This window comes from Protomyctophum bolini (assembly GCF_963924005.1).
Source record: "Protomyctophum bolini genome assembly, chromosome: 6".
In the NCBI taxonomy this organism is placed as follows: domain Eukaryota; kingdom Metazoa; phylum Chordata; class Actinopteri; order Myctophiformes; family Myctophidae; genus Protomyctophum; species Protomyctophum bolini.
In genome coordinates, this window is record NC_137867.1 from 20,343,896 (window position 1) to 20,355,211 (window position 11,316).

General features: G+C 44.5%; 1 protein-coding gene across 1 annotated transcript; it reads left to right on the plus strand.

Annotated features, from left to right (window-relative positions):
- The first annotated feature begins 3,704 nt into the window (after positions 1–3,704).
- Positions 3,705–4,505, plus strand: LOC308316640 (uncharacterized protein). The gene has a single exon (XM_080765334.1). The coding sequence runs from the start codon at positions 3,780–3,782 to the stop codon at positions 4,362–4,364; it is 585 nt and encodes a 194-aa protein (XP_080621460.1). The 5' UTR covers positions 3,705–3,779; the 3' UTR covers positions 4,365–4,505.
- Positions 4,506–11,316: the final 6,811 nt, after the last annotated feature.

The window sequence follows — 11,316 nt, forward strand, 5'->3', positions numbered from 1 at the left end:
ACTTATAGCTATCTATTTTCAGGTAGATTGTTTTATTTTACTCAGTCAGCCATATCACTACTACATTTTTTTCATGAAAAAGGTCATAGCTGGGTAATCTATTTTCAGGCAAATTGTGTTTATTGTATTTTATTTTACTCAGCCATAACAATTTATTTTCTGTTAACCAACTTGCTGGCTGGCAGGCAGGCAGACAGCTACTCATAGACAGGCAGACAGACAGCTACTCATGGATAATTGGACAGGCAGGCAGTCAGACAGCTACTCATAGACAGGCAGACAGACAGCTACTCATGGAGAATTGGACAGGCAGGCAGACAGCTACTCATAGACAGGCAGACAGACAGCTACTCATGGAGAATTGGACAGGCAGGCAGACAGCTACTCATAGACAGGCAGACAGACAGCTACTCATGGAGAATTGGACAGGCAGGCAGGCAGACAGCTACTCATAGACAGGCAGACAGACAGCTACTCATGGACAATTGGACAGGCAGGAAGGCAGACAGCTACTCATAGACAGACAGACAGCTACTCATGGACAATTGGACAGGCAGGAAGGCAGACAGCTACTCATAGACAGACAGACAGCTACTCATGGACAATTGGACAGGCAGACAGCTACTCATAGACAGACAGACAGCTACTCATGGACAATTGGACAGGCAGGAAGGCAGACAGCTACTCATAGACAGGCAGACAGACAGCTACTCATGGACAATTAGGCAGGCAGGCAGGCAGACAGCTACTCATAGACAGGCAGACAGACAGCTACTCATGGACAATTAGGCAGGCAGGCAGACAGCTACTCAGACAGGCAGACAGACAGCTACTCATGGACAATTGGACAGGCAGGCAGGCAGACAGCTACTCATAGACAGGCAGGCAGACAGCTACTCATAGACAGGCAGACAGTAAGACAGCTACTCATTGACAGACAGACAAATAACTACTCATGGACAGACAGACAGGCAGGCAGGCAAAGAGCTACTCATGTTATGTTATTATGTTATTATAACAGCTACTCATGTTATGTGCAATAATTTGTGCAGTTATGGAAACAGCTCTTTGTGTTTATGCAAGAAAATGTAACACATTTATTTATTTACATATTGTGTGCATGCACATTGTACTTTCCGCCGCGGATTTATTTATTTCCCAAATGGTCTAAAATTGAGTTATTTAGCATACTTTTACCAATGAATTAGCCTATACACAGACAACGACTGATTAGCCTATTTTGGACGATATGGGTCTTTTCTCGAGTCACTCCGCTGAAAGTGTCAGTGTTGCTGCCTTACACACCCGCCGCCTATGGGCACTGTAGCCTACTGTAGGCATATAATACCTGGCTAGGTGAAAACAAAAGAAACCCGATTAGCATTTGAGTACTTTTAACACCTCTGAACAGCCGGCGGAATTCCAGAGCATGTGTAAATACGCTAGTATGCAGTCTGTGACAGAGTCACAGAGTGTCAATAATTCCCAGAAAATCTGTAATGTTAATATAAAATGTCCACGAAAATCCTCATGGGGGCTAAAAGGGGCTATTTAATTCTTCATATAGCCCCCACAGACTCGACGTCGTTGGACAGACTCCACTTCATGTTTCAGCTGTGTTTTTAAACTCAGTAGTACACAGCGCACACTCGCAATTGCAGCTGGAGGGCGACGCGACACACACACCCCCCCCCCCCCACACACACACACACACACACACACGATGTGATTTGGGAAAAGCACAGAAAGAACAAACGATGCACGGGCGTGCAAATGATTAACACAGAAGCACGCACAGGCAAATGTTTGGAGAAGCTGAGAAGCACACGCATGCAACATGCTGTAATGACCTGTTTTGGTTTCTTTTGCGTGACTGGCTCGCAAACGTTTGGCGTGTGGCGTGTATTGAGAAAGTGCGGAGCGTTTTCGTCGTGGCATGATGTATTCCAGTCCAGTTGTTGGCGGTGGCAAGCATGAGTCTTGTTGGTTCACTTTGTTGTTCACGTCGTTGTTGTTTGTAGAGTGGGCGAGTCCGTTTAGTAGTACAGTGGGTCGGTCACACACAGCACAGAGGAGCAGTGAAAGGGGGAGGAGGCTCTGTGCTGGTGGAGAGTTTGGCAAACATGACGATTTTGACGTCACAGAAAGCTGTCCCATGGGATCGTGTGGTGATGTAAAACAATATTTATAGAGTAATTAAGACATTTCTTTCAATTAAATGTAGCCTATATGTATTCTGGGAGTGTGCCGAATTTATTTTGCATATAGAGATGTGTGGTAAAAGTGTGGTTCGGTCGGAGAAAGCTGTTGGATAAACGGCCACTGTGCTTATGTACCCCTGTCTATTAGGGTAGCAGGATGTATAACTATCTGTTTATAGCCTATACTCTATATCTCTGACAGAAAATGCACAATCTTTTAGAGTTTCACAAGATTACTGGAAAAGTTATTGTAACAGCTCTGTTTACACATTTATTTTATTCTTATTCAATATTAATTTATACATACCGGTACATTGTTTTATCTTGACTTGATTGTCTTGTTTGACAAAACGTGTTTTCTCATGCCAATAAAGCTCATTTGAATTTAATTGAAATTTGAATTGAGAGAAAAACTCCCATATCTTTTGGGTGAAGTACAATGATTTGTGAAAAAGATATTTGTGAGCTGCTGTGACAGGAGAAGGAATACAAATCATTGTGTTTGTGTTTATCAAAAGTATAAAGCTTGTCTCCTATATGGATGTACTGTATATATTGTGTGTGTGTGTGTGTGTGTGTGTGTGTGTGTGTGTGTGTGTGTGTGTGTGTGTGTGTGTGTGTGTGTGTGTGTGTGTGTGTGTGTCACACACATAATCACATAATAGTAAAATTATCTATATAGGCTAATATAACAGAATGACATGAATATTCCTTAATATAATGCGATCATCATGTGTTGGTTATAAAGTGGGGGAAAAGCCCGCGCCAAATGAGTCATAAATTCGTTTCTCTCAATCTCTCCAGCCCGCGAACAGACTGATATTTTGGCCAAGTTCCATGCACCACCCAGACATAGTCACACTGACACAAATGCCACACATGCAAAAATACATAATGCAAAATATGAAGATTAATCTGCTTCGGAGAAAAGTCAGATCAACTTTTTATTTATTTAGGCTATTGGTTGCGCCATGAAATCGTATATGTTTCATTTGTCAATGGGTCTAAAATGAGTTGTGCTTCTTTGGTCATTTTTTTATGTTTTTAAATCCCTAATATCACTCAAATTAAATTCCGTTTTTGAGTCATTGTATCAATCATATTTATGTTTGCATGCGTGATTTTTTAAAAGTTTGCACTAACGTGTTTACAGAACGAAACTTAGCTTAAACGTCCAAAATATATATCTTTGAAATGAAACAGAAGCACTGGCTACGGGCAATTTAACAATAAAGTCACACAGGTTTTTGATAAACGCCAGAATTGGCTCTCTCAGCAGACTCTCAGGCGTATTCTGAATCTCATGGTGTATTTCTTCTAGCAATGGCATACTTTTAATCAATGAAATGTAACAGAATCTGCGTGAAGAAAACACAAGTCCTTCCATGTTTTAATGGAAGGACTGAGAAGGGCTCTGCCATGAGATGAGTTGAGTCTACGCGGTTCTCAATGACGCTTTATAAGCGTTATCAGTGTGAGTGGGTGTCACTGTGTCAGTAAAGAAGTGTCTGCACTGTCAGTCTACCATCCATCACTAGTCACTAGTCACTTGGCTTGAAGAAGCAGATAACATTTAACATGTCTGCTGTGAAACCCAAGTGTCCCGCGCGGAGGAGACTCAAGGTGAAGAAGAATGGCCCCACTGTGGCCGACCTGATCGTGAAGGCCCTCTCGGGTTCCACGGAGCGCGGCGGCACGTCCCTGGCGGCGCTGAAGAAAGCCCTGCAGGCCGGCGGGTACGACGTGCTGAAGAACAAGGCGAGGGTCCTGCTCACCGTGCGGCGCATGGTGGCGAACAAGTGTCTGGTGCAGGTCAAGGGCACGGGCGCCGCGGGCTCTTTCAGGCTCAACAAGAAGCCCCCCACACCTCGAAAGAAGAAGGTGGTGAAGAGGCGGGCGTCGGGCGGCGCAGCGGCCAAGAGGCGACGGTCTAAGAAAGTCAAGAGGCCGGCCAAGAAAGCATCTGTCACGGTGGCTGGAGATGCTGCTGCGCCCAGCGCGCCGGCGGCTAAGAAGTCTCCCGCGAAAAGGAGAAAGACAAAGAGCCCAGCTAAGAAGACTAAAAGACCTGCAGCAGCCAAGAAGCCCAAGAAGAGTCCCCGAAAAGCAAAGGCCGGTGTCGCCAGAAGAGCGACCCGAGCTAAAGCTGCTGCAAAGAAGTGAGTGACCTGACATGCATGCAGGACGATTGATAAATGCTGTCAAAACTGGACTGTGTAACGTCGGCTGTCTCATCTTTTTCACGATTTCAGGATCTTCAACTTTTGTTGCGTTTCTGAGGATAATGCCATCGCACGCACGCACGCGCGCGCGCGCACGCACACACACACACACACACACACAAATTATGGTCACCAGCCTATGTAATTGTTTTAATCAATAAAAATATTTAAATTCATCACCTGACATGATGTGTCCTATTTCTATTAGCATACACGATTTTCTTTATTTTTAGATAGGCTACAAATAGCTCATATATGATATATGCTATTTCCTATTAAGTGGGTTTATATTATATCTGCCTTTTTACAATACAAATTAGGCCTATAAAAAAAGTGTGCTCAAGTGAATGGCCTGAAGCTGGAGAATCTCATTCGTTAGATTATTAGAAGATTTCATGTGATTTCCTATGCATGCACGATGTAGGCTACTATTGCGTGAAATTCGAAATAGATGTTTGATGTTTTCGACTTATTATTATGCTGCTAAACGATGGCGAGAGTATAGCCTATGCGTTTGGGAAAGACTGGAGTCTGGAGATCATTGCGCACATTACGCACGAGTCCAGAGACACATTTTACAACCAAATGGGATTTGTTATGAAAATAATATGGTAACTATAGCCTATACTAAAGCATAAACACGTGTGACAAAAATAAATAAAACTCCATTCGAAATTTTGCATGTCCTACATTATCCATGCTTGTCATTCAAATCTGTTGCCTACTATTGAAACTTAAAGCATATTTCTAACTGTAAAATCATTTGGTCTATATCCATTGGTATAACTCTTGGTGTTGACTGCATGTTTCCAAATGGTATACGTTTGTAGACCCTGTTAAAATAACGCAGGTGCTTTTGCAGTAGGCTACATATAGCCTATATAGCTAATTGTACGTTTGGGAACACATAGCTCATAATTTGGCCCATGGAGCAGCAGGTGACGTCATGTCATGGCGAGACTAGTCAGAGTCTCTACACAGCCACTTGAGGTAATTATTATCTCAAACAACATTGACCGATGAAGGGTGTGACGAGAAGTGTTCGTTAAGGTTTTCTTATCAGCAGCAAAAACATTTCATAGAATAAATTCAGTTCGAGGGAGCTGTGGCGCCAAAGTAATTACTATAGTCCCGAGGCAGGCTAATCCTCAATTCAGATAACAGTGTGGTTGAAGTGTTGAGTTGAGTTATATAGCCTTTAACAGTCACTGACCTGTCGTCACCTGCTGCCAATACGAAGTTAGATCTTGTAGCCTACGATGTTTTTTACGCCATCTACTGGGAAGAATAAGGTACAAGTATTTGAAAAGTTTTAATAAACGTTCCCCATTAGTAATTGATATTATGGCGTGTTTTGATTCAATTGTTTGCATATGATATGCTTGTGTGTCACAATGTAAAAACTTTTGATCAACGTTTTTCGAATTGCAATATTATCAGTTAATTTAGGCTTACAATTCTCATTTAGGCATTTATATAAAATAAATAAGTTAGCTAGCTGACTGGCTGAACCATTATTTACTTTGTGTCAACTCCCGGTTCACATGTCATTACTTATTTTGACAGAGACAAAGCCTTGGCTTGAATACAGTTTGTTCAGATTCAGGAATGTCCAACCACATGGTATGTGACCTATAACCAACAGGTAAAAAGGAACACTATTCTGTGCACTTCCTATAAATTTAATATCTTCCCTAAAGATAAAGCGCATTTTTCACAGACTGTATGTGACTTCAATTTTTATGGCATAATGACAGTGTCCCTTAACGATCAGCTTGTTGAGGTTGACACACACACACTGTTACAAAACCATATGTCTAGGGGTAAAGGCAATGTAATATATGAGAGAAACGGAAAACCAAGGCCTTAATACAAGGATTTATTCAATAGTATAATGAATAAATTATAAGAATCAACAATAGTTTACAAAATAAATGGCTCTTTAACTCGCATGAACATAATAAACGGAATCCAAAAACAAAACTAAAGTTATTCCTTTCCGAAGGGAATAACTTGTCTAACAAAAGTTCAGCTTCACAAAATAAAGGAACAAAACAGTTGGCGACATGTAGTAGTAGTACGACGGATGGGGGAAAGACCTTGGAAGTGTTTCCCCAGCGCTGGGCTGGGCATGAATGGGCTATGTAGTGAGAGAGCCGCGGCCGCTAGCTCGCTCACGCGACCGTCAGCCAATCAGGGAGGTTGATCAGACCTCCATGGTCATGGCCAACAGGGTTACCCCAGCCACACAGCTGATGACAATCAGTCTGTCTGAAAACCCATTAGTATCCTCTGCATGGGAGGAGAGTTAGTCTAATACAGGTTCATAACAACTGCTGCACAGATATAGATATATATATATATATTAGAAGACATCTAGGCCTAAGATAATCCACATACATATATATATACTATAACAATATACCACCATATAAATATATATATACTATTAGCAATAAACATATATATATTTATAATCCAAAATAACACTCATAAATCATAACACTCATAATTAATCATAACCACACACGACCATAGTCGTGACACCCCCCTTCCCGAAAAGAAGTTATATCCCCAAATAACTTCTTCTCAAAGAAGAGAGCACCTTAAACCCGGGAAAGGGCATCCGCAAGGACATTGTCCGTCCCCTTCTTGTGGCGAATTTCCACTTCAAAGTCCTGTAGCATCAAGGACCATCTCATCAGTCTCTGATTTGAATTTTGCATTTGCCTTAGGAACACAAGGGGATTATGGTCAGTATAGACAACAATAGGCAACGGGCTTGAGCCAACATATACCTCGAAAAATTGTAATGCAAGTAACAGGGCGAGAGCTTCCTTCTCAACGGTACTATAGTTACCCTGCGCTGAATTAAATTTCTTTGAATAGTAACAGATGGGATGATCGATATCCTGAAGATCCTCCTGGAGCAGGACAGCACCGGCGCCACAGGCGCTGGCATCCACCTCCAGCTTGAACGGTTTGGTGAAGTCGGGCGCAGCCAGGACTGGAGTGCTGCAGAGGAGAGCCTTGCAGGATTCGAACGCTAACTGACAGGCAGGCGACCAGATAAATACTCTTTTGACGCTAGTCAGCGTAGTCAGCGGCGCAGTGACGGCAGCAAAATTTTTGCAAAACCCCCGGTAGTAACCTGCCATGCCCAAAAACCGGCGGAGCTCACGCCTAGTCCTCGGCACAGGATATTCTAGAATAGCCTGGATTTTTGCATTAATAGCACGTACCTGGCCCTGACCAACCTGCTTCCCAAGATACGTTACGGTCGCACAACCAAATTCACATTTTGACAAATTTAATGTCAGGTTAGCCTCTCCTAACCGCTGAAAAATCTGTCTCAAAGTGTGTATATGCTCAAGCCAAGTATCATTATATGCCACAACATCGTCCAAATAAGTCTCTGTATTGTCCACGCCTCTTAGTACATTATTCATTAATCTTTGAAATGTCGCTGGTGCATTTCTTAAGCCAAATGGCATCACTGTATATTGGTATAAACCGTCTGGTGTCACGAATGCACTGATCTCTGATGCACGGGGTGTCAAAGCCACTTGCCAATAACCCTTTAGCAAATCCAATTTAGTTACAAATTTAGCAGACCCCACCCGATCCACGCAATCCAACATCCTCGGGAGCGGATAACTGTCAGCCTGCGTTATATTGTTAACCTTACGAAAATCTGTACAAAACCGCTGGCTCCCGTCAGCCTTAGGCACCAGCAAGCAGGGGCTAGACCACGCACTGCTGCTATGAACAGCCAGCCCGTTCTCTAACAAGTAGTCAACCTCTTTTCGTAGTAAAGCACGCTTGGTTGGATTAACCCGATAGGCATGTTGCTTAATAGGAGGGCAATCCTTCTGTACAATTACGTCATGAGAAAGGGCTGATGTGCATGATGGGTTATCTGAAAACAGATTCACATTATTTTCCATCAAATCAATAATGTCTGCTTGCGCCTGGGGACCCAAATGTTTTAAATACCCCGGTAAATCATTCAATATTTCAGAGTTCTGTAGACGTGACCCAGACGAACCTTTTACACGCAGCCCATCACTCTCAGGGGAATAAAGTGACGGCGCTGCTGCAGAAAGTGAGGCGACAACTGCGGGAATAACAGGAGTATCTGACTCGGTGCGAGCCAGATACGGCTTGAGCATATTCACATGACAAACCCTTGTCTTTTTTCGACGATCGGGCGTCAAAATCACATAATCCGTTTCACTTATTTTTTTGTCAATCACATAAGGACCACTGAATTTGGCCTGGAAGGCTGAGCTTTGCAGTGGGAGCAGCACCAACACCCTCTGACCCACAGCAAACACTCTATGCACAGCCTTCCTGTCAAACCATGCCTTCATTTTACCTTGAGCTTTACTCAGAAAGCTGCTAGCCATCTGTCTGGCCTTGTGCAATCGCTCGCGAAACCCCGCAACAAAATCCAATACATTAGTCACCGGCGAGTTTGCGTTGGCTAATAAGCCCTCTCGAAACGCACGCAACGGCCCGCGCACCGTATGGCCAAACACCAGCTCCGCTGGGCTAAACCCCAGCGACTCCTGTACGCTCTCTCTTACTGCCAGCATAAGATAAGGCAAGCCCTCGTCCCAGGCTTTACCAGTTTCGTGACAGTATTTCTTCATCATCGCTTTCAACGTCTGGTGAAACCGCTCAAGCGCGCCCTGGGACTCAGGATGATAAGCGCTAGAGTGTCTGTGTTCTATGCCAAGGGTGGAAGCAACTTGAGCAAATAATTTTGACATGAAATTTGAGCCCTGGTCACTTTGAAGATACCGGCAAAAACCAAAAGTAGAGAAAAAGCTAGAAAGCGCTTTAATAACTGGTCTCACTTTTAGTGTGCGTAATGGGAACGCTTCTGGGTAGCGCGTTGCACTACACATTACAGTAAGAAGGTATTTGTGACCAGATTTTGTGGTCGGTAATGGACCGACACAGTCAATCATGATGTGCTCAAATGGTTCACCCACAGCAGGGATCGGTTTCAACGGCGCGGGCGGAATAGTCTGGTTTGGCTTCCCCGTCATCTGACACACATGACAAGTGCGGCAGAAGTCAGTAACAGACGCATTCAAACCCGGCCAGAAAAAATAGCGTAGGATGCGGTCATAAGTTTTACGAATGCCCAGGTGGCCAGAAATGTTGTCGTGAGCCAGACTGAGAATCTGGGAACGGAAACCCTGAGGTACCACAACCTGACGCACCACATTCCATTTCAAGTCACCGATAGCCGCTGGAAACCATTTACGCACAAGGAGGCCATCCTCTACACTATATGCACTCGGCCCAGCAGCCTCACCCACTTTGGTAACTGCCTCCCAGCACACAGAGAGAGAGCGATCGTGCTTCTGCGCATGCGCAAATGTTTCCCTATCGATATCAAACCCAAAATCACTTTTAGTAGCCAGCAAGCTTTTCCTAGGCCGCTTACGCGGTGTCTGTGGGGCATCACCCACTGGTCGCTCGGCACACAAGAAAGTGTCACACAACGTAGCCTCGTCATCAAACTTTTTCAATTGTGCGCGAGTCACAGCACAACCCGGAAACACAGTGGGTGGGGCTCCCAGCGCAGGCATAGCTACGTTAGCCACAGGTTTTTCAACCACTTCTAGCGACGCAAACACTTTGTCCCCAGCTATGTCGTTGCCAAGAATCATCCCCACACCTTCAATGGGTAAACTTTCACGTAGCCCGATCTGCACAAGACCAGAAACAAGTGGAGAGCGTAGGTGGATCATATGCAATGGAGCGCGAGAGGATATCATTTCCACGCCCAAAACCAATGCATCGGAACCACAAAAGGTATTCTCCGCAAATGGCAGTACACTCTGTAAAATAAGGGACTGTGAGGCGCCTGTATCACGCAAAATGGTGATAGGAACGCGCTCATTTTCCTTATCAGACAGCGAGACTGAGCCATGCAAAATAAAGGGATCAAAACACTCCTCTACCTCCGCCCGGACAGCCATAGCTGTCTCGGAAGCAGACCGAGGAATAGTATGCACAAACCCCACACCCTTTGGTTTTTTTGAATACACATTTCCATTTCCATTCTCTTTCTGCTGCTTATGTTGTACTTTAGGGCAGCGAGAAACCAAATGGCCCACTTCATGACAGTAAAAACAAGCACGATTGTCAGGCGCTGCACTTGCGCCCCTCGGTGGACTTTTCGGTTGTGACAATTTGTGCTGTTTTTTCTGCATGTTGAACAGACCCTCCCCGCTACGCACCGGAGAAACACCCGAACGGTGCGTCAGATCATATTCATCGGCCCTCACAGAGGCTTTAGCAATTGAGTTAATCTTTTGTTCCTCAAGATAGACAACAATACGATCTGGGATACATGATTTGAAATCTTCCATCACTATCAGCTCAGTAAGCTGCTCAAAAGTGTGTACGTTGCTCGCGTTGCACCATTTCCTAAACAATGTGGCTTTTTCACGGCCAAATTCCACAAACGTTTGAGTAGAGGATTTTTGAGCGGCCCTATATTTTTGCCTATAATGTTCAGGCACCATTTCGAAACCGCTAAGGATAGCCGCCTTTACGACATCATAACATAGGCTCTCATCCACCGTGAGTGCGCTACAGATATCCTGTGCTCTACCTGTCAACTTACATTGGAGTAGCAAACTCCAGAATTCCCTGGGCCACTTAACAGCACCAGCAATTCGTTCAAAAGCACAAAAGTAGTTATCCAACTCACCCTCCTTGAACGCAGGTACCAATGCGATTTGTTTGCTTATGTCGAACGCTGCCACTCCTCTGGAACCTGGGGGTGACCCGTGTCGCTGCTGGGAGGCGGGCGCCCCTGCGGACGCCTCGTCGGGGTAGGTCTGGCCTCGCAGGCGTGCCATGTCGAG

What these genes read in the sequence shown, in the direction of transcription:
- LOC308316640 (XM_080765334.1), top strand. Translation starts at nt 3,780, where the DNA reads ATGTCTGCTGTGAAACCCAAGTGTCCCGCGCGGAGGAGACTCAAGGTG.